Source organism: Nematostella vectensis, chromosome 4 (assembly GCF_932526225.1).
Source record: "Nematostella vectensis chromosome 4, jaNemVect1.1, whole genome shotgun sequence".
Taxonomy (NCBI): domain Eukaryota; kingdom Metazoa; phylum Cnidaria; class Anthozoa; order Actiniaria; family Edwardsiidae; genus Nematostella; species Nematostella vectensis.
The window spans coordinates 3,843,168-3,866,727 of record NC_064037.1 but is presented as its reverse complement, the minus strand read 5'-3'; the positions used below and the strand labels follow the sequence as shown (position 1 = coordinate 3,866,727).

Below are 23,560 nucleotides of genomic sequence, written 5' to 3'. Positions count from 1 at the left end.
ACCACCTATACCCTTCCATCATAAGGTCAGCTAACCAAGCAGGCCTGCTAACCAATATCACATTTCCCAGTTTTGTGATTTTTTTATAAACTACAGCAAATCTCCAATGTTCTCTTAACCTCGAATTTCGCTAAAAAATTTCGTTTTCGAAATGGTGTAGATTTTTCAACATTTTCGCGAGAATTTGAGGGTCTTCATACATGGGCTTCCTGTGACTCGAAGGCTCTGCCACGCACCCTCCCCTCCCCCTGATGCTAGGTCTCCCGCCAAAATATAATGGCGCCTCTGTTGTTAAAGCACGTCGTTCGTTTCAGCTCCCAGGTAAGTGATCGTCTACTTTAAACCCGAACCTCTTCAAATTTCCAGTAATTTTTATCAGCTATTAGCGTTTTACCATTGAATTTTTAGGATAGCACGAGTGGAAAAGTCGAAAACCTGCTAAAATCTCAGACAGTTCCGTCAGCCGGTCGGTGGACGTGCTCGAAGGAGGGTTGTTGTGATCAATTGGAAGCCGAATTCCAGTTGGAGAGAGCCTCTCGTATCAGCCATGTTGATATCGGTGAGTATGAAGGTTTACCGGCTATGGGATTCGATAGTAATTCTAATTGTAACTGCAATGTGCTTTTGCATAGAGGTTTTGTGACATAAATAAGTAAGCTTACTAAACCCTTAGAAGAAACCAAGAGAAAACCACCACATCACAGCTTAATCTATTCTGGTAACAATTGGCTAATCTGATCCAAAACTGATCGCGTGACGTTTTGAGGTTACCAGTTGCTATGAATCAAATCAAATCATCAAATCATCTTTATTTTGCTCATAATTCTGTTTCTTTACATAGGTATATACTAAAGGATAATTTGTTACAAGTAAAATAAATGAGAACAAGTTCGAGCAGGGAAGCTAAATAAACTAGTCAGTTATCGAGTTAGCTTCCCTTATCCATAAAAAGTCAGTTTTGAGCAGAAAAAAAAGAGAGAGAGAAAAGAAGAATAAATTACTACCCCCCCCCCCCCCCCCTCAACCAATCCCCACCCACCCTAGGAAGGAAGCTAATCTTATTATCAAATTACTATGGAAATTATTAGAGAGAAAAAAACGATATTTACAAAGTTTATAGGCTAGATTGACATTGCACAGACAGTAGATGATGTTTGGCGAGTTTTGGAAAAGAAAAGGTGCCTGAGTCCTTGAGAGAAAATGGAAGATCTCTCCAAATATCAGAACCGACAAAAGAAGTTGATTGCTTACCTATATTTGTTCGTATTTTGGGTTTGTATAGATTTTGATTTGCTGCGTACCTAGTGTTGTAACTATGTAAGCTGCTGGCATATTGAAAAGTGTAATAAAAAATATCAGGAAGAAGACTTTTGTGCCACGAGTGTATGAATTTTAGGGCATGTAATTTGAAAACATTATCTACAGTCAGAATATCTAGTAAGTTTAGCAATGGTTTGGCACTTGCAGTGTCTTTCCCATAAGTGCGGGCAAAAAGAATTAATCTGACAAAATGATTTTGTTTTGTTTGCAAACTTTTCAAGTTCGTTTTGAAAGTGCTACCCCATGCTAATATGCCATATGAAATATGTGGATAGACCAGATTGTAATAGATTTGCTTCAATTGTTGGATAGAAAGATAGTGCCTTAATTTAGATATTATTCCTGTGTTTCTGGAAATGCGGGAGCGAATAAAAAAAATGTGATTTTTCCATGTAAGATGCTTGTCTATCATTACTCCTAGGTATTTAATGTACTTCTTACGTTCCAACAATTGATCAGATCCATCTGAATTTCTAAATCGAATATTAATAGGATTATCTTTTTTTCTCGAGTTCTATTAAAGAAGTTTTTGGCCAATGGTATGTTACATGTTTTTTTTTCCAGGGAACTATGGGTCTGCATTTGTTGAAGTTCTAGTGGGTAACTCTATGTGGACTCCAAAAAAGGATTTTGTGTCTTTGATCCCCTCTGCCATGTTAATGACACCTGGTGATTGCAAACAATGGAATCAAACCAAGTCTGTTCGCATGTTCCACGGAGGTAAATAATTGCCGAATATTATTTGTCATCAACTAGTATTAATGCATGTGTTAAGTATATATCTAGATGTGTAAATACAAAAAGCCCAAATAGTCGTGTTTGCGAACCAGAAGAATTAATACAATACACCAAAAACTGGAATTCGACTCTGCCAAATTTTTCGTCTTAAATAAGACTTCTTCAGGGCAGACTGCCCTGACAGTAATTTGGCAGAGTCGAGTGCAGAGTGCGTGTGTGTAAGTATTACATGTGTGTTTGATAATATTGAAAGGTTAAACTGAACTGCTGTCCATACTCTGCAAATTCAGTGGTTTGATTGGTCTATGCAGTTTAGCCACTCAGATAACTCTACAAATGGGTGCAAAGAAAAATGATTGGTTGATAGGATTCTGTACAAAATGGTAGATGGATCTTGCGTAAGGCTCAAAAATTTCCAATCCTAGTTTTGGGCTGAAATAAGTTTTAATTTTAAGTGCATGGAGATCATCTTTTTTGTTGTTGTTGTAAAAAATGTGAAAAACTATAATGATTAGGAGGAACTCTCTTTTTTCCAGATTCCTTAAACCAGAAAACACTTTCCGAGTTATGGGACCGCATTCGAGTTATTTGCAGACAGCCGTTCAGAAAAGACAAACAATTTGGGCTGTCATTCATTCGCATCCTAGCCCCAGATTCTCAGGACAAATCTTCACCCTTGCTTCAAAGTGATAGCAATAAGCAGTTTGCAGAAAATGTCAGCAATTGTGTGAGACAAGATGAGGTTGAGGATACCTCCCCTGCCTTGAAGCATCTTCTGAGGTAATAAACAAAAAAAGGGTATGTATATAAAACATATATGTATATAAGCATGGTAAAGGTACATAGATCCCAGGCAGGGGGGAATCTCTAGAATAGTAGATGGGGGTGATTGTCCCATCTTTTAGCATATAAAAATTCGACCATCGATTCTGCTATCTCTAAGGGTATAAAATTCCCTCAACCACACCCAATTACCCTAAGGGGTAAGAATTTCTGTGCCATCTCTTAGGGTTTAAATCGATTTTGCCAACGATCACCCTATCTGTTTTTATCCGAGTCCCCCCCTCTCGCCAGGACATACAGTAGATACAGTATGAGTGATGATGACCCGGGCGGATATAGGAATTTGCTGAAGAGGGGATTGGCTCAGTGACAAAAAGACTCACACAGACACAAATAACATGGCAGCTTTATTAATAAAATGTGCAGCATTCGAGTATGTTTCCAAGAAGAAAATACCTTATTCACTATCAATACTGTATATGTATAATACGCACCCTTTAATATTTTTATTAATTTTCGCCAAAATGAAAAGGTTATTGTATTTGACAAAAATCCTAGATAGATAGATAGATAGATAGGTTTATTCAAAAACTTTGCAACCCGAAGGTTGAATTACGTTATGTTACAAATAGTCAAATACTTAAAAATTTTAAAAATCTAAAATATCTAAAATTACAGGCTTGATCAAATCTATACTGCGTTGATTTAAATATCTAGTCGTAGAATTTAGTGGAGGCATTGAACATTAAAAATCTTTTTGCAAAACGTTGCGTGTTGGCTTTGATGGCAAAGACCCGCCTCTTCCTAATATTAATTCTAGAGTTCTGCTGAGGGAGCAGCCTATGTAGTTTGTGGTTTGGACTGGCCATGACTTCGCTAAAGAGTTTGTTTGTTGCGACCTCACATCTTTCATGCAGTGTTGTGATATTAGAGACAAGTAATGCCTGTGCATAAGAGTCGTCTGGAAATATTATTCTAAGCGCACGCTTCTGACATGACTCCAAATCTGCTGCTAAGTACTTGGTCAAACTATTGTGAAATAGCGCACATGCGTACTCTGTACATGGTCTAATGCAAGTTAGATAAAATAGAATGAGCTCCTTTGTTTTTACATGTGCGCGCTTAAGCTGGCGTAGAAAGTAAAGACGCTTATTTACCTTTTTGATAACTTCATCTACGTGGGCGTTCCACTTTAGGTCACTCGAAAAGGTTATGCCTAAGATCTTAGCTTGTGAAACGCATTCCAGCTCAGTATCGTTAACAATTATTGGGTCGAATACGGGCAGAGATCGCGCAAAGGAGATTCGGAGCTCTTTGCATTTAGCTTCGTTAAACTCGAACTTATCTGAGGCTACCTGATTGCCTAAGTCGTCCAAAAGATGTTATAGATTGCTGCTGGTCTGGCCCTTGTGGATTGCTTCTGTGATGGTGGTATCGTCTACATATTTCCACAAATCCACCTCAGTAATGGATAAGTCATTTATCATTATCGTGAACAGCCACGGACCCAGCTTCGTTCCTTGTGGGACACCAGATGGGATGGTGCCCCACTCTGAATAACAATCTTGGCAGAGTTTGACGCGCTGTCTCCGTGACGTGAGGAAGTCAACGATCCAGGCTGTTATAGTACTAGGTAGGTCGTACGTCATCAGCTTTCGCACAAGAATGTGATGATCTATCAGATCAAAGGCCTTGCGGAAATCAAACAGGATGGTCCTGGCTGTAGCTCCGTTTCCGTCTGTCGCACTTAGCCAAGAATGATGCATGCTAATAAGCGTGTGAGTCGTGTTCGACCCCGGTACAGTCCCGAACTGATTTACATCGACCTTTTTCAGGACGGCAGGCTTGAGGTGCTGCTCGACTATGTAATCTTCTGCGAGCTTAGACAGCACAGGCGTCAGAGAAATTGGCCGGAGATGTTTGTTTACGTCAAGGACGGGTTTCTGCTTGGGGACTGGGGCGATGTCTGCATCTTTCCACGACTGAGGCAGCCTTGCCTCTTTAAAGGAGCAGTTAAGAATGTCGGTAACTGGCTCCGCTAGCAAGTCGGCGTTCTCCTTGAGAATCCAGCCTGGCATCCCGTCAGGTCCGCAAGCTTTGGAGGGGTTCAACTCTGCCAGTTTCTTTAAGACCGATAGCTGGGAGACTTGGAGAGTGTACGCGTGTTCCTCTGACTCGGGGGTGAGGTGACATTTCTCTGAAAGGGGCTCAAATACGTTCATCGGGCTCAGGAACGCTGTGTTGATGGTGTCAGCAATGTTCTTTAAGCAACCCGCCTGCTGACCACTTGCGATACGCTGGTACAAAAGGGCGGGGTCCTGGCTCCCAGGTGCACTCATCCCGCCAAGTTTTTTCACCTCTCTCCACCAAGTGGACGGCTTAGATTCTTTCAAATGCTCCACCTTGGCATCATAATATTTGGAGCGACAGGATTTCCTCTCTCGGTTTACGTGGTTTCGCAGCTTCCTGTACTGATCTTGGTTTCCCTCAGCTAATGCTTTCTGGCGCGTCCGTATTAGTTTCTTCAACTTGCAGTTCATCCAAGGCGGCTCGTTAGACTGAATAGTCTTGGTCTTCTGTGTAACCAGTGTGTCCAGGCCAGTCTTTACAGTCTCCAGCATTTGTAGTTTGTCCTCGCATTTAGTTTTGCAGTCAAGGAGGGATTTTACGTCAACCTCTTCTAAATATGTGCGCATAGCCAGCCTGTTGGAGGGGCGCAGGTCTCTCCTTTTCACTGTGAGCTTTGTACTCGGCCGCTTAGAGTGCTTAACGGGCTGGAGGTCAACTGAGAAGTGATCAGACATTCCAAATGCTGGGAGTTGGGTGGGCGGGTTGTAGAATTCACCCAAGTTTGTAAAGATGGGATCCAACATGTTTCCGCCGCGGGTTGGAAAGTTCACCAGCTGTTTCAATTTAAAACCATTGCTTAGGCGAGTAGATTTTTTTACTAAAGTTTTATTGAAGTCACCGAGCAGAATCGTCCCGCAGCCGGGGTAGCTTGCTTCAATTGTTGATAAGCAACTATGTACTAGCTATGTACTAGCCAACTGTGTACTAGCATAGGCCCGTCAGCAGCACTTGGCGGATGGTAGACTAAACCAACAACGATGCTTGTGATTCCCCTTGGGAGACGCGAAGGTCGCAGTTGGATCCAAAGGACTTCAAACTCGTCGTCCATTAGGTCTTCTAGGACTTGGTATTTGATGGAATCCTTGATGAATATACAGACACCACCATGCTGGTCCTTAGTCATGTCGTGGCGCACTAAATTGTAACCAGATGCAGCGATGACATAGTTGTGTATGTGGTTTCGCAACCAGGTTTCGGTTATCCATGCGAGGTTCAAATTTGCATTCGAAATGGCCTCTCAAACTTCGTCGATCTTGGAAGCTAACGACATCACATTTGATAGTAACAAAGAAGGGACAAATTACTTGAGTGAACTAGGAGTCTTCTGGATCGAATTCGTGGTAGAAACCTGTACACAGTTGTTTGGATTGTGAGCAGAGGATGGTTTCACGGTCCATTGGTCTTGGTCGAACTTTGTCAATGTAATGCCGGCGATAAAGTTCTCGGGCTTTGACTTGCATTATAGCTTGCCTGCCACGATAAAATGGCCATCTTTTCCTTTGCCAGTAGTGTTGAGAAGTTAGTGGCTGGCCTTTCGTCATTTCGAAGCGATATTGGAAAAGCGTAAATGGTAAAAATTTAAAATTCTAGAGAGCACTAAAAATGGACCTGCTGCCATGAGAGGCGCATACACAACTGACCCACAACTCAACCTAGTTGAAAAATATGTTGAAAAATGATATTCAAAACCAGTAAAAAGTCAATAAAAACAAGCGTGCTAGAGGCGTATATAAAAATGAAAAAAGAATTATCTTATCTTATGAAAAAAAATTATCTGAAAAAAGAATTATCTTTTTTAAGTTTTTATTTACACCATTATAAGTTACATAATAATGTTCCCTCACAAACGTTTCGTTGGCCAATTCATTGTAGCTGTCTGATCCTGGCAAATGAGATTGTCTTCTGTGCCGTCCCGGTTGTTAGATATCCCACACTTGAGGAGCAATAGCATCATCATCTCCTCTAGGGTGCTTTTTCATGCAGTAGCATCATCATCTCCTCTAGGGTGCTTTTTCATACAGTAGCATCATCATCTCCTCTAGGGTGCTTTTTCATGCAGTAGCATCATCATCTCCTCTAGGGTGCTTTTTCATACAGTAGCATCATCATCTCCTCTAGGGTGCTTTTTCATGCAGTAGCATCATCATCTCCTCTAGGGTGCTTTTTCATGCAGTAGCATCATCATCTCCTCTAGGGTGCTTTTTCATGCAGTAGCATCATCATCTCCTCTAGGGTGCTTTTTCATGCAGTAGCATCATCATCTCCTCTAGGGTGCTTTTTCATGCAGTAGCATCATCATCTCCTCTAGGGTGCTTTTTCATGCAGTAGCATCATCATCTCCTCTAGGGTGCTTTTTCATGCAGTAGCATCATCATCTCCTCTAGGGTGCTTTTTCATGCAGTAGCATCATCATCTCCTCTAGGGTGCTTTTTCATGCAGTAGCATCATCATCTCCTCTAGGGTGCTTTTTCATGCAGTAGCATCATCATCTCCTCTAGGGTGCTTTTTCATGCAGTAGCATCATCATCTCCTCTAGGGTGCTTTTTCATGCAGTAGCATCATCATCTCCTCTAGGGTGCTTTTTCATGCAGTAGCATCATCATCTCCTCTAGGGTGCTTTTTCATGCAGTAGCATCATCATCTCCTCTAGGGTGCTTTTTCATGCAGTAGCATCATCATCTCCTCTAGGGTGCTTTTTCATGCAGTAGCATCATCATCTCCTCTAGGGTGCTTTTTCATGCAGTAGCATCATCATCTCCTCTAGGGTGCTTTTTCATGCAGTAGCATCATCATCTCCTCTAGGGTGCTTTTTCATGCAGTAGCATCATCATCTCCTCTAGGGTGCTTTTTCATGCAGTAGCATCATCATCTCCTCTAGGGTGCTTTTTCATGCAGTAGCATCATCATCTCCTCTAGGGTGCTTTTTCATGCAGTAGCATCATCATCTCCTATAGGGTGCTTTTTCATGCAGTAGCATCATCATCTCCTCTAGGGTGCTTTTTCATGCAGTAGCATCATCATCTCCTCTAGGGTGCTTTTTCATGCAGTAGCATCATCATCTCCTCTAGGGTGCTTTTTCATGCAGTAGCATCATCATCTCCTCTAGGGTGCTTTTTCATGCAGTAGCATCATCATCTCCTCTAGGGTGCTTTTTCATGCAGTAGCATCATCATCTCCTCTAGGGTGCTTTTTCATGCAGTAGCATCATCATCTCCTCTAGGGTGCTTTTTCATGCAGTAGCATCATCATCTCCTCTAGGGTGCTTTTTCATGCAGTAGCATCATCATCTCCTCTAGGGTGCTTTTTCATGCAGTAGCATCATCATCTCCTCTAGGGTGCTTTTTCATGCAGTAGCATCATCATCTCCTCTAGGGTGCTTTTTCATACAGTAGCATCATCATCTCCTCTAGGGTGCTTTTTCATGCAGTAGCATCATCATCTCCTCTAGGGTGCTTTTTCATGCAGTAGCATCATCATCTCCTCTAGGGTGCTTTTTCATGCAGTAGCATCATCATCTCCTCTAGGGTGCTTTTTCATGCAGTTGCTATCCACAAGCAAATGTTTTTTTTGTCGTCAACTAGCCATCTGCTATCCAATTCATCACAATCTTTGAAGGTCTACTTATTTAAACAGGCCCGTAGCCAGGGGGGGTTTGGGGGTTCGGACAACCCCCCCCCCACCCGGCTTGAAGGTCCGCTCAGAGCAAACAAAAATATATAACGTTTGGCTGGATTACCGTGCACATCAATATGTCTTTAAAATGACTATAAAAATCTTTTTTTTTTAATAATTGTCATAATTATTATCGCTATATTATTATTATCGCTATATTTTAAATACAAGATTGAATTTATTTGAAGTATTGATTGCCTTATGTAATAAGGCGAGGGTAGGGGTATACCGAAATTTGGTCCGCTGAGATTGAAAAAACGAACCACCCCGCTCAAAATCCTGGCTACGGGCCTGTTAAAATGCAGAATACTATATATATATATATATATATATACAGAATATATAATAAAATAATCTCTCTCTGATTCCAGCCGACATTTCAAAAAGAGTCCTGATGGGCAAAATGCTCTCAACCGTGGAAGCAAAATGCTGCAAGCAGCTTTAGATAAACCCAGAACACCACAACCAAACAGTAATCCCAAGAGATCACTAGAAATGGTTGATTCTTATTATGGAGATCCAGACAATTTAAGATGTGATGATCTCTTTGGATGGAGAGGAATCAACCCATGGCTAGAAACAGGTAAGTTGTGCAGTATGTAGAAGCTCTGAGTGAGGTTGGACTTGGAAATTATGCTTGACCACATGAAATGGCATCAACCTAACCAAGGGCGGTATTAGGGGGTGGGGCACTGGGGCACGTGCTCCCCCCCGATATTTTCAAAAGTTATAAGAAAATGACCTTTGGGGGCATGACTGTGCCCCCAATATTTTCTTAATTTTTCTGTATCATGCCCCCTCCAATATTTCTAGGCCTGCTACAGCACTGTATGCACATACCTATACTGTATGTAGACATTCTTTATGTGTGAAAATCTGGTCTCCCATAAATATAAAATGCACATGGTCTCTCTAATAGACTGAATATGGTGGATCTTATATCTCTATTTCAGTTTGAGACTTTTGTTTTGGCAAAAAATCCACTTTTTTCAGAGGGGGTATCTGCCCTGCCCTCTCCCAGGGGAAATAGGATGCATTGGCCTAAACCATTATTTGATTTGTGATTTAGGACCACTGCAAGGTGGAGACAAATCTTTAAAAGCAAATCAAGCCACATCAGAATTACCAGATAAGAAATGGAGCCTAAATGGAGATGTAAGTAATCACAGACCATGATCACTCATCCATGACCTTGAGAATCCCTTGTAAAAACAGGGTGGTACAGATGGCAGTTTTGTCATAAGTAACCGGAAACTGCTATTTTGCATTTACTCCATAGTATGAAATGCCTATATTGAGTGTTAACTTTATGGAGCCATATGACCTGAGTCTTGTGGTGAATTATTATTCATTTTAAAATTGCAGTTTCTAAATCACTCTCCAAGACCAACTGGACTTTTTACAGTTTAAAAAAAAATAATAATGATTTTTCTGAGACTATTATTGCATCTCATGCTACATTTTGTCTTAACAATAATGATAACAATAACAATAATAATAAAGTTTATTCAAACCTATTACAGTTAAACTGAATTAAAGGCCGATTACATAAATAAATATTGAACCCGCAAGGAATAGTGCCTTAACAAATAGGCTGGTACTTCACAGTTACAAAATTAGAGAAAGCGTTCAGTATTAGTTAGTACAGGGTAGTTGGTTGCTAGCGGCCAGAAGACTTTAGAACTCTGTTACTGATAAGAGAAAAAAGAGGGTTATCAATTCCTATCCCACTTATAAAACGATTAAATGCGTCAACGCGACAACTACTAAGTGTTTGGAAGTGTTTGGCTGATGCTTGAATATTATTATGAATATGGAAAATTTTCAGATATTAAAATACTTGGCCCTCTTAACATTGTTGGAAATGTACATGTGACTCACTACAATTATGTAAGTCATTTATTATCATTATTAGTGTGATGTTGTCATTATTGGTTGTCGTTGTAGATTGAAGATGAAACTGAATGTTTCCTTGATGGGATTGACTTTTCCAAAGTGGACATGGAAACAGTTACCTACTCTGGTAAAGCTGTCTACACAATTTTTCACCCTGACTTAATAAGTTCATTTTCATTTCTAGTGTCCCTTTTGTTGTGGAAAAAAAGGCATTCGGGGTCTTGTAAAGTTAAAAAAATATCCAAATTTCAAAATTAAGCTGGATAGAAGGCCCTCTTTATCCACCTATCTATACCCCGCTATCCAATTTTGCTAATGACCATCTATATATAGACAGAACCCAACACTATAATATGATTTCATTAAATTGCAATTCGCCAGATGGCGCTGCAGTTGTTAACATTGTGGTGCGTAAATATAGACTGAATTTTTTTCGATTTTCCAATTTTTTTGTCGAGCTGGCCTATACTACTCACCTGCCCATTTTCACATTTTTCTCGGATTTTTGGATTTGATCCCATAGTTAATGTAGACATTTAATTGCTTATCCCAAAATATTAAGAAGTCAGTTGCCATCTCTTAATTTTTTTTTAATTTACTGTTAGCATTACATTGTTGTTCAGATCTACGATCACAGATGGAAGCTCAGAGAGAGTGTAGACTTACAAAGGCAGAGAAGAAAATATTTCTCAAGGTACAGTACTTTCATGGAAATACACAAGCTTATATTTTCATTTTAATGAAGTCTTTTCTTCTGTAGATGGCAAAAGACGTTGTTAGTAAAGTCATGGAAAAACTTGAGGTAACAGTGAAGATTTTGTTTTATTGAAATATAATAACGTTTTTTTGGTGGAGCTTTGAGTAGATTCCCGTTGATTAAAAAAATACTGTTAGTATTGGTTTTACAAATCCGTTACCACGTTGTTTTATAAGGCTTTATTTTTTTCTTTCTTGTTTTGTTTTGTTTTTTGTTTTTGTTCAGACCAAAGCCAATGACCGCGTGGAATCACCAAGTGAAAGCACAAGGTATGTATGACAGTACAGGGACCGGCTGTTTGAAGGCTGGTTAATAATTATAACTCATATTATGAGCAGTGGATTATTTCATTAACCGTTTGTTAGCTAACTGCTTATGAGGTACCAGTTTTCTCAAACAAACTTTGAACTGACGGTTTTTACTATGGTAAGAATCCCTGAACGACTGCCTGAAAGCAATGTTATACTTACAAAACAATGGAATTATCGCAATAACCTTGCAAAATCAGCCGATGCAAATGGATGGAAGCAAAATGTTGACATAAGCTCTTTAAATATACAGTAACAGCAAGTCAAAAAGTATTCTTATCTAAATTCTGAAATATTTGCAGGTCCTCGAAAAAGGACCCAGATAAAGTGTCACCACTATCAAGGATAAAGTCACCAGCAACCTCTCGAGTCAGTCTTGATAGCGATAGTGACGATGGTAACGATTTGCCATCAGTCTTTACTAAGACAAAACCAGTATGGAAACCCCCAATAACAACACCACAAGTCAACAGCGACAGCGAGGAGGAAGACCTGCCTTCTTATTTATCGACAAATTCGCAGGATACGAAAATCAGAACACATAAGAGAATAGCTGATAACAACTCAAAAATTTCGTGCAGATCGAAAGTTGATTCCCAAAACTGTGGAACACCCAGTAAACGTACAAAGCAAACGAAAGATGAGACGTCTAGGCCTGACAGCGACTATGATTATGACACTATTGATGTCAGTTTGTCTCAAAGAGCACGCGCTACCAAACAGCCACAAACTTTAGCGTCAGATGATGATTTAAATGAAAGTCCTTTCACTCCGAAAAGGTATGGTACTAGCTATTCGTCCAATCAACGTATTCTACAAAGAAAGTCACCTCAAGAAAGTGACTCAGACGACGATCCGTCCGTCTTGTCAAATGAACCCTCGTCTAAAAGGGCATCGGTGTATGAAAGCACTTCATGCACCAGAACAGTCATATCTGATTCTGACGATGAAGTACCATCTAAGAATAATTTCTCTCAGTCCGCGAAGGCTCAGAGAAACGGGGAGCTATCTGACTCAGACAATGATTTGCCACCAGTTCTGTCTAGACAACCACCCACAGAACCATTAAAGAAGGAAAATGTAAAGATGTCCCGATTCAAAGAGCTTACTGCAAAAACTACAAAGTCCTCAATGGGAAAAGGCTCATCGTCTTTGAGTGCCTCATCAGCTTCGTCTAATCCAAGTTTACCATCTTCTTTGTACTATGAGCCTCCCCTGCAAAGAAATGCAAAAAGTGATGCCCCAATTGTTGGTTCAAGCTCAGCTAGTGAGTGCCATGTCGAGTGCCCAATTTGTGGTCAGCTATTTTTAGATTATTTGATTGAAGAGCATGCTTCCAGATACACTGACTTCGCCCCATGTTCTCCACCACATCAGTCTTCACCTGAAGAACTCGTTGATTGCCCGATCTGTATCAAGAGATTGCCCCGAAGTGCGATTGCTGAGCATGCAAACTTATGCGCTGAAAGGAGCCTAACCTCGAGTTCTCACGAGGATGGGGCAATAACATTAGTTTAAAGGGAAGCTAAGGATTCCACTTGAAACGACCATTAGAATTCCTCGGAGATAGTGTAGAATTTTTAAAATTGGGATGTGATATAAACAGTTGCAGCCATTATAAACTTGGGAAAGGGTCTCAGTCAATGTAGCTACATACGTTATTATAAGTTCATTTAGTAGCGCATGTATTTTTAAAGGTTCCCTCGTGTCGTATGTCGGTGTTTCTTTCATGTATCTATCGGATGACCAAGAGAACAAAGACTGATTTGGAATTCTCCAGGCTAGCTCTTTTTTCTCTTATTATTGCGGGTTATTAAGAGAGCCGTGACTCATGGAAATTTCACCATTTTAACTCCACCTGTATTAGCGTAGATTAAAGCGGCGTTATTCACCAGTTTACTTCCGATGGGCCGACAGAAAACTCAACCCACAAGAAACAAAAGAATCTATTAAAATCCGCGCTATTTAACAGGCCATTTGCTCTAAATTATCAGTCAAATCCTCAAAGAAACTTCTAATTTTTCGTTTTCGCTTCCGTTAAAAATCATCGGAGGTGAACAAGTGACATATGGCCGCTTTCACTTGTTTTAATTTAGTTTAACTTGTTGCTTGGGCTTTTTAACTGTGTCCCTCTATTAGCGTAGATTAACATTTTTAATTTTTTTTTCAAAGTTCGTATTAATATTTTTAAAGTTCGTGTATTTTAAAAATATCTTATATCTGATTTGAAAAACGATAAGCTAAATTCGGAGTACGGCCTGAGTTTCAGTAAGCAATTGAAGGTTTTAAAACACTCACTATCAAAAGTTGTGTGAATAAGACGCGACTTGGCTTTCGAAATTTTGTGCATGGATGATTTGGATTATTAGATTCTGATAAAAATTGTGTTGGCTGAGCTTTGGTGTCAGGTTCACTAAACTTAGTGGGCGCTTCCTGTTAGCAGTAGCTTAACCCACCGTCTTTTAGATGGAGTCATGTATTTCTTATGTATTTCCGTGTATTTTTCTATTTTGTCTGTTTTTGACACCTAACCAAGCGATGCCAGTTATCAAGCTTATAATTAACGAATGAAGGGATTTACCACCGTTCCGGCTCTGAGCTTTAACAACTCTATTTCTTTTTATGACTGGAAATGAATTGAGGCTTCTTAATTGTATACTTATATTTCAATATATTCTAAAAGGCAAACTGCTTTCGTCTGTAATTATGTTTTAATTAAAAGAGAAAATAGACCTGAATTGTCATACACACAGTTTAAAAGACCTATGTTAACTACATACGTATGAGGTCAGAGCAAAGAAATGGCAAGTTTTCCCAAAATAAGGTCTGGTTAACTTCAGTAAGCTTGAAATTTTGCATAGAGGTTCCTTATGTCATGTTAACCAACATATCAAAAAGTATTTTTCTCTAATGGATTAATCTTCGAGATATGAGGCTTGAAGTGCAATTTTCAAAAGTTCAAAGTATAAATTCTCCTCGTTTGTAGGGAGAAGTCGGACTCTGTTCAGAAATTAAGCCAACTTTACTCGCAAATATCTAAATTTCATATCTTCTAAATTTCTTTAAAATTTCGAATTAAGCTTTTTGTCAGTGGAACTCCTTGTATGCGGAATCTCGAGCTTGTATATTAATAACTGGAAAATTTCGTGCCATTTTTTTGCTCTGTCGCGTATGAGCTTTTACCATTTTTAATCAATAAAAGGTGCCTGAAGGTGGCTTTATAATAGCGATCCTTTTACACCCGCCTACAAACTCAGTAGGGTTTTTCTATCGACGTATTTAAATTGTCTTAATAAGCTTGGATACCGAAGGTGGAGTTGTCCATTTCCAAAGGCATCTTTTGAAATAAGCCCGTTGTTCAGGGGGGGGGGGGGGGTCCGTGCACGTTTCATAACGAGTTGCAAAAATTGGAAATCCATTTCACGATAAACAGACGACAAGGTTTAATCATTACTCGGAAATCACGATTTTTCATGGGCATAGATCACGATTCACGTTTTTTAAAGAGTATAGATCACGATTCACGCTGATCAAATTTTCCATTTACGAATCACGGCGAAGGAAGCAATAACGGATCACGGTTTTCAACTTGACCATTTCACGATTCACGATAAACAAAAAAGGCCGTTCACGGATCACGAAAATAACCCTTACCGCCCCTGGTTGTTGAGTGTTTTTTTTTATCAATTTAAGTTTTGACGTAATTGAAAATGTTAAAATTTAAATTAAACAGCTGTTTTGGGTTGATAGCCATCTGCTAAACAATTCAGCCTATAAAGTGAAAGAGGCCATTTAATACGAGACTAACTAACACATCATGAACGATACATCAATGAAGGAGACATTTTCTAGTACCCAGTGCATCAGTTTGGTCGGAGATTTCACTGATGGCCACTTCTCCTACTCGCATGCTGTGGTAACGTCATGGAAAACTGCTTCTGTCTTCAACTGCATCACTGCAGTGTTAACTGTGTATTTGAATGCGCTGGTAGTCTGGGCAATACTGGAAAACTCTCGTCTTCGTCATTCCACCTACCATCTCACCTTGGCCATACAGTCGGGCGCAGATATATTCGTCGGCCTTGTGACCCAACCCTTGTTTGTTGCAGCGACTCTCTGCCGATTAAACAACTGTTTGTACAACTGCCGCATCATTCTAGCATATCATGGTTTTATGGTTGTTGGAGGTGGCTGCTCTCTTGTAAGCCTGGTTATGATTTCCGTAGAAAGAAACATTGCTATCAAGTATCCTCTTCGTTATAAAGAAATGGTCACTGTCAAACGTCTGCTTTGGGGTTTTGCCACTAGTTGCTGTTTCGTAACAGCATTCCTTGTCACTACCATCTTAACTATACCGCCCAAGATCGCGTTTTTAAGAGCTTCTTTCCAAATGCTAATTTTACTTCCATCTATGATAGTCATCTGTATAAGCTATATCAAAGTTCACAAAACAACTTGTAAGCACGTGAGAGCAATAACTACTTTATTGGATAGATTATCTAACGATGGAAACACACCACAGCGAAAGATTAGACTGCAAGAACTGAAAAGAACGTTCACAACGGGAATGATTTTAGTAGTTTTGTTGCTGACGTACTCGCCTATGTTGTTGTTAAGACTAGTGCTTTTGATAAAAGGCAGAGACTGGAATCTTGACTATGACCTGGTGGCATACGTCGTTTGGACCACCTTGATCCACATGCAATCACTCATCAATCCCTTCATCTTCTCTGCCAGGCTGTCCGATATAAGGCGTGGAGTTCTGAGAAGAATACCTCTGTTGAATAGATTACCTTGCTGTGGAAGTCCCAGAAGTACGAGGCAGGTTTTACCCATAGATAATATTGTAGCCGGGGGGGATCTAACTTTAGCCGTTTTGGCAATTAACTTAGAACAAATGGGAGAGTTTCATCGCGGTTAATCTATCCGTGAATATGGTATTACTGCACTGGAATTTTCTGTATAAAGATGATACGCTTAGAAATACGTATGTTTTTAAGTATATTGTAGTTAGGTTGAGATCTATGCCATCCTTGATAATCCTTATCTAAGTGGGAGTGTGGATATTTTTAAGATGCACATAGAGAAAGATTACGCACATTTCATTGAAGTTGTAAATATTTACAATTTAATTTTGAAAACAAATGTTTTTGGGGATCAGCTTCAGCTTTGGGTTTCCTAGGTGGGCCATAGGAAGATGATGAAATTTGAAAATATTCAGAAACTAAAATCTTTGAATATCATGTCAACTCTTTTTATTCTTTTACAAGCAAAACATGTGCAATCACATAGACTGCGTAGAGAGCATTTCGTAAGCGTTTTGTGCGGTCGAATTCTTCGCTTGGACAAACGTTAAATTGAAACCCAAACTTACTACTCGGGCTAAATAGCTTGCAGCACGATTTCTGGATAACTCTCCACCTCTAACGCAGCAACTTAAGGCGATTTGTACGTGCGCCTTAGCCAAAGGTAGCCTTTAAGGTATCAATATCCACTTGTTGGAAGTCTGTTTCCCAGAAGTTGGACGGCAAGAAGATATCTGTAGGAAGGAGTTCGTCATTTTGGACCAACCGCACTTGGCATTTCCTCAACAAGTTCACTAGGTCTTCGCAGTTCCGTAGTAGGTTTTCGTCTCTTTGGGATTTCTGGTTTGCTCTTTGGGATTTCTGGTTTGCTAGAAAACAATTAAAAAGAATCATCATTTCGCCAATTTAAGTTGAATTAGCTCGTTAGTTATTTTGTAAATCCCTACGGGCATAATAAGAAAGGGAATGGGTCTAGCGGAAAAGGGTTTGAAGAGTAGAAATAGAGAAACGATATTTACATACCTTGCTGGACTTTTGGAAGTAAGTACGAAGACAGCACCTTGCCTCCAATACAGACCTAACGTTTAAGAACAAACAACACAAGGTTGAAAAATGCAGTAACAAATTACTCATTTTTGAAGTGAGTAAGTAGGCAGTACCTTGTCTCCAATATAGACCTAACGTTAAAGCAAAAATGCCAGAACCGCACATAGCTCGTTATTTATGCGAAAGTCTCGACAAAATTTCATCAATAGCCTTGACAGCGCACACGAAGCGTTTGCATTTTTAACGGCCCGTCCACACGAAAAAGGAGAAACGATATTAAACGATAACAAGCTTTACAGCGCATAGTAAGTCATCACGTAATTGTTTTCGAAAAGTTCCGTCCATACGACACCGAAGAGGTATCGTTTTCAAAATGCTCCACTCTGGATAGAGTTTTCAAATTGCTCAGTTTTCCAGTTTACGTATGGAAGATACCCGTATATATCCGTAACGAAAAGGTTGCGTTTTCAAACAAAAACTGATACGTGGGGACAGGGCCTTAGGCCGTTTTCCCATGAAGGCTAAATTTGACCTGATCATAGGAGCGTGCCTGTGACATATGGGTTCTGCTGCCAGTTATCCCTTTTATCCACGACATGGGCGTGGTGTAGATATCACCATTATCCGACTGGATTTGGCCATTTGCCATGAGAGACGCCTCGAATCTCTTGCCCTGAAAAAAATACAAAGATTTCTCTTACCGAAAGCGAGTGAATGTACCCATCTTAATCAACCACAAAGTATTTAATTAGCCATTGTTGAAGCTGAAGCTATGTTTTTATATGATTATTTTGGAATATATTATAATTGAGATATAACAGCGAGTTAATTTCGAAACTCTTTTAAAATTTCTTCCTAAGCATTAAAGTATTCTGGCCGAGTTCTTGTTCTGTTTGCGTCTTTGTTGCTTTAACTCTCCATAATGCACCAGTCAATTGACAACCCGGCCCCCCGGGACATACCGGGAGGTAACGCGGTTATGCAGGGGATTTAACGCCTGTTTAACACCTGTAATCCACCGGGGGACAGGGGATTTAACAGAAGCCCCAAACAGTCCGGGAAAGGGGGCGGGCCCCCGGGCCTGCGACGCTGATAAGGAGATTCGATACAGTTTCCCGAATTTCCAACCATCCTGTCAATCACAACTCGTATCTTCTGCTACAGGGATCGGATCATCAAACTATTTGGCCATGCCATGTAGCATTCGCGAAGTGCTGTTCGCTACAGGTAATTTTTTAACAAATAAGCTATAGGATATTGTACATCAGTCCTTGGTCGACACTTAGAGAAAGTTTTATTAAAATCTATTAGAGGAATTCTGAGATATTGGCGTATTTTTATTTTTAGTCACTCTGTTATTTACCTACTTTAAAATTCGCCCCTGAATTACAAAAATCCTTGCCCATACGCGGGCAAGGATTTTTTTTAACATTGTTATTTAGCTACCTTTTATCTTAATAGCATACCAAAAATAAAAGCAATCGGTTTTGTTGATCGTTAGTTTCAGGGGCCATTCCGGGGACTATATGATAATTTTAAATGGAAGAAAATTGACTTTTTTGCTTTCTTGGCCGCCAAATAAAATTTCACCGATTACTTTTTTGGTCGTTTTCGTAGAATAAAATTAATATATTGAGAAACATTCGGGTTAACTTTGAGCTTCGTTGAAAGTTTTTAAGTAAGCGATTATAGATTTTTTTTGAAATGGCCTTTCCGATCCCTGTAGCAGAAGATACGAGTTGTGATTGACAGGATGGTTGGGCATTCGGGAAACTGTATCGAATCTCCTTAAAATGTCAATCTGTATTAATGCTCAAGGTTTTATGAAGGAAAATATTAGTACCGTCACACAAAAAAACGTGGCGCTGTGCAGATGTGTGGCATTGCCACATAAAAAGGATGAAAAAGTATAAAAAATTATTCGGATGTGCATCGGCATCCAGCTGCTGGTTTATGAGTCATCTTCGGCCTAGTCCCTACTGCTCTTATTGGGGTTCCTGTGTGCAGGGACGTCACCTAGCCACAGAAGTCCCGGTCACAACGCCTGGAATTAGTCTGAATTACATAACGCACCTGAATCTGTACGGATAGAACGTTGATTCCCGGTTGCAGAACGCCATGCTGCAGTAGACTCTTGAGGTCTGGCCGAGGAGTTTGTGCTGTCTGATTGTATACCACTCCTTTGGTAGCCCCTGTCTCTGGTTGTCTACCCCCAGTCTGCTTTTTGGTCATGGATGCTGCGCCCCCAGTCTGCTTCCTGGTTAAGGATGCTGCACCCCCAGTCTGCTTCCTGGTTAAGGATGCTGCGCCTCCAGTCTGCTTCCTGGTCAAGGATGCGGCAGCTGATGCGCCTCCAGTCTGCTTCCTGGTCAAGGATGCGGCAGCTGATGCGCCTCCAGTCTGCTTCCTGGTCAAGGATGCGGCAGCTGATGCGCCTCCAGTCTGATTCCTTGTTAAGGATGGTGTTCTGGGTGTTGTACCCGCAGAGGTTCCCGTAGACTGTATTCCCATCTTTTGTTCACTTGGAACTACTTCATTTGGGTGTCCCGCAGGTCTTTGACCATTTGGAGCCCTAGAGACGCTTTTCGTTCGAGTATTAGTGGCGCTATTTGACCCACACTCACTAATCTTTACTGCCAGGCTGTTGTCTTCGGCGACAACATTAGTTGTTGATCTCTGGGGAAAAGTAGATCTAAGTTCAGCCCTGGCTTGGTTATTAGTGGCTGTATCTGATTCTAACAGGTCACTCTTTGCCGGGGTGTGTTCGTTCGTGAGGACATAGGTTATTACTCGAGGTACAGTGGTTGCAAGCATAGTTCTTGTTTGACTATCAGTACTCACGTTTGGACCACAGTGATAGCTGGCTTCCGGAGTGCGTTTTGTAGCGCTAACATCGGTTGATCCTTGGAGTACCGAGGTACTGGGCACAGTCTTTGCATGAGTATCAGATACAGTGTTAGAACCCGACAGATGGCCGCTTTTGTTTACCAGAATACCTTTTTTAACGAAATTAGTCATAGTAGTTTGAGGCTTAAAGGGTAAAAGTAAAGCTCTTATTGGTGTATTTGTTTCGATGTTTGATCCGGGATGGAAGCTGTTTTCAAGTGTGCAGTCCCTAAGATTGGTTGAGGCTTGCTGGAGTGCAGTGGTATGTAAGGACAAGGGTGTGGTGCTTTGTGATAAACCCTCTCTTGAAGGCTGAGCTTTAGTAGGATATGTGCTGGTGATATGACTTTTTATTCCCGTCATTACCCTTGTGGTACAATTAATCGTCGTACAAGCCTCGTCTGATTTCCCTGAAATGTTTTTTTTCTGAGCACTTGTAGCTGATACACTCAGTTTTCTCACGGGATTCAATGTAGCTTGGCATCTTGGCTGTGACTGTACCAATCCCTGCACGGTAGACACGCCTTGGGTGCTCGTGTCGTTCACATATATTATAGTGGCTGGTGCTGGTAGCTTTGATGGTAAACTCTGGTTGATTGTGCGATGTTCGTGTGACACCGATCTTGATGAACACGATCCACTCAATGACCTTGTTTCAGTAGAGCCGGGTTCCTTGACCGAAAATGTAACTGCACTACATTTCGACTCTGTCAACTCTGGTTTTGGCTTAGCGGCATTATCCTCACTTGTAGATTCCAAGCTAGTTAGTGCTTCACTTTTCTCAGTTATCATGGCATCCAATGGCTCACTAATACCAGGCAGGGCAGATGGTACCTGGTTTGTCAGTCCTTTGAGAAGTGTCACCAAACCCTTATATTTCCTGAACAGTTCAAGGATTTGCTTCTGTTTTGTCGCCAGCATGTGCAATTTTTCCTTAGATGTCTCTTGCCACTCCTTCTCTTGACATTCCTGAGTCAGTCGCTCTCTGCTTTTCTGTTGCTCAATGTTCATCTCACTTAAAGCAGTACGAAGGGTTGACATATCGTTTTTGATAGATGCAAACTCTGAACTTGTCTTGATGTCTTTGCCTAGCAAATCAAAGTTTGGAATGAGTACTTGATGTGCGTACATTCCTTAACATTGTGAACACAATTTATAAAGAATGAAGAATATTAATTAATAAAGGATTCAACTGTCTTTTACAGTCTAAAACAAGTTATGGGTTATAAATATTTTTCTCTTTGTGCAGATATCAGGCTTGCTTCATGAATGAAAGCAACATCACAAAAGAAAAAGCTTTGAAAATTACATTAGCCTTAAAGGGATTAATTCACTTTATTCTTGGATTGTTTGGTCAGTATGTCATGTGTTATCTAAACTCTGTTCCCTATTACAATTTAATTGGATCAGAAATAAAGATCTAAATAAATATAGATAATAAAATCTAAATTGAATAAAATATAATTTTTCGAAGCAAGTGATGAATATGAGTGATTGTGATTATGTGATAACAACATACAGTGAACATAATTTTTTTTTTTTATATACAAAACCTTAATGACAATGGACAGACTCTTTTAAGTCTTTTCAGTCACATTCTATAAATAAGACCTCCAAAATAATACACATTTTGGGCCTCATGATGAGGGTGTTCCACTATAATCAAGTCAAGTACCTGATGCTTTCATTCTGCTTAGATTCTGGATCTTGCTTAGATTCTGGATCTTGCTCTTTATGTCTGCTATCTGATGTTGCCTTGCCTTAATCACTGAATCATCTTTCTTCATGTGTGACCCATCATCTATAACCACATCCTGTGTAAGCTGTGAATCGTTCCACCCCATGTCTGGTCCTTCTGGCAGCTGATGGGCATCAAGCTTTGCTAATTTGACAAATGAAAGGGGATAATCTGGAGCTCCTCCTATTATCATATCCTGTGTCTGTTGCGATTCAGCTACATCTATATAATGCCGATCAGCAGAAAGTGGGAGCTCTATGTATGGGGGATAACTAAGATGCTTAAATTTGCCAGGTGGATGAGGTAACTCTGGTGTTCCATCTTGTGCCAGTTGTGATTCTGGTTCCACCATCTCCTCAGGCTTAGTATCTTGGTGTAACTTGAGTAGAGGGACATCAAGTTTCTTGAGTTTTGCAGCAGGTGGGAGATATTGAGGTGACCCATGTACTGCTGGCACTGAGTTGATACCACCATCATCACTATGAAATGGAAAAAACAACTTCATAAAACACCAGGCCTTGGAGGGGGCTAAACCCATTCTTCGGCAGTCACTCCTATACTTTGCTGCCTGACTATAATGGATATGAAATCAGAGGAGCAGTGCTGGATCCAGGGGTGAACAAAGGCCCGTTTAACCCCCTGGGACAGAAATTTTAGATGAAATGTATGGTTGTATGGTAGCTAAATTCAACAGCTTACCCACTGCCATGATATCCATGCCTTCTCCAGCCCACCTCCCCATCCCCCCCTTCTTCGGCCCGGTACCCATAACCTTCACGCCCTCGGAGAAAATAACCTGGGCCTACCTTCGAGAGTCCTTATGTATTTCTATTTTTAATGGGTCAGAGGATCTCCAACAATATGCTACATATTGGTGCCCGATGTCCCTACACCGAAAAACATAGATCCACTGCCCCTTTCGAAAAATACAATAGTCAATTCATCTCCATGAAACACACCTTTTATACATGATGCGACCTGACAAGGGAGCTGACCTCTTATTTCATAGACTTTATGGATAAAAAACTGGCGCAACCAAAATCAGGACATGGCTTAATTATTGACAGTATTCTCAACAAACCCTCAAGCACCGCTCCCCCATTCCTTGTTGAATATTTACAGGTTTGCCTTACTTGCATGACAGAAGTTGAGATGTCTTTCGGGATACTGCGTTTTGAAGTCCTCCAAGAATCGATGGCGAGTTTTGAGAATCTGAGCAAAGTTTGTCTTCTTCCATCGAATCGCAAAAGGTTTCATCGCTTTCTTCGTCCATTTCTATCTAGCAATACAGAATATTGTCTAACTTGAGACTATAAGAATACCTTAACAGTAACTCAAATGACCGTTAGGGGCAAATTTGTAGGCAGAATAATATCATTTTTCCCAATAATTTGAAATCTTGAAAAATACTTCCAAGCTTTCTAAGGAACCGTACCGCAGGCTCATTTTTCACAGCGGACTTTTAATTGCGCTGACAGTT

At 40.4% G+C, this 23,560-nt stretch overlaps 2 protein-coding genes across 6 annotated transcripts; one reads left to right on the top strand and one right to left on the bottom strand.

The window, feature by feature from the left end:
* The first annotated feature begins 100 nt into the window (after positions 1-100).
* LOC5513107 (nucleolar protein dao-5) lies at positions 101-14,342 on the top strand. Of its 3 annotated transcripts, XM_048726182.1 has the most exons (12): positions 106-321; positions 409-559; positions 1,885-2,040; positions 2,595-2,838; positions 9,015-9,226; positions 9,713-9,798; positions 10,591-10,666; positions 11,163-11,233; positions 11,300-11,341; positions 11,522-11,565; positions 11,907-12,351; positions 12,472-14,342. In XM_048726182.1, the coding sequence occupies exons 1-12, from the start codon at positions 277-279 to the stop codon at positions 13,120-13,122; spliced, it is 2,223 nt and encodes a 740-aa protein (XP_048582139.1). In that variant the 5' UTR covers positions 106-276; the 3' UTR covers positions 13,123-14,342. The 3 variants fall into 3 exon arrangements, with proteins under 3 accessions (XP_032238460.2, XP_048582139.1, XP_032238461.2); XM_032382569.2 differs by having other exon boundaries at positions 101-321; positions 11,907-14,342; XM_032382570.2 differs by having other exon boundaries at positions 254-321; positions 387-559; positions 11,907-14,342.
* A 2,500-nt stretch (positions 14,343-16,842) lies between these two features.
* LOC116618634 lies at positions 16,843-23,526 on the bottom strand. Of its 3 annotated transcripts, none has more exons than XM_032382568.2 (6): positions 23,214-23,525; positions 22,018-22,559; positions 19,530-21,430; positions 18,007-18,129; positions 17,433-17,487; positions 16,843-17,278 (listed from the first exon to the last, which is right to left on the bottom strand). In XM_032382568.2, exons 1-6 carry the CDS (start codon positions 23,351-23,353, stop codon positions 17,064-17,066), a joined length of 2,976 nt encoding a protein of 991 aa, XP_032238459.2. In that variant the 5' UTR covers positions 23,354-23,525; the 3' UTR covers positions 16,843-17,063. The 3 variants fall into 3 exon arrangements, 2 of the variants coding, with proteins under 2 accessions (XP_032238459.2, XP_032238458.2); XM_032382567.2 differs by having other exon boundaries at positions 17,989-18,129; positions 23,214-23,523; XR_004296271.2 differs by having other exon boundaries at positions 17,244-17,278; positions 17,570-18,129; positions 23,214-23,526.
* Positions 23,527-23,560: the final 34 nt, after the last annotated feature.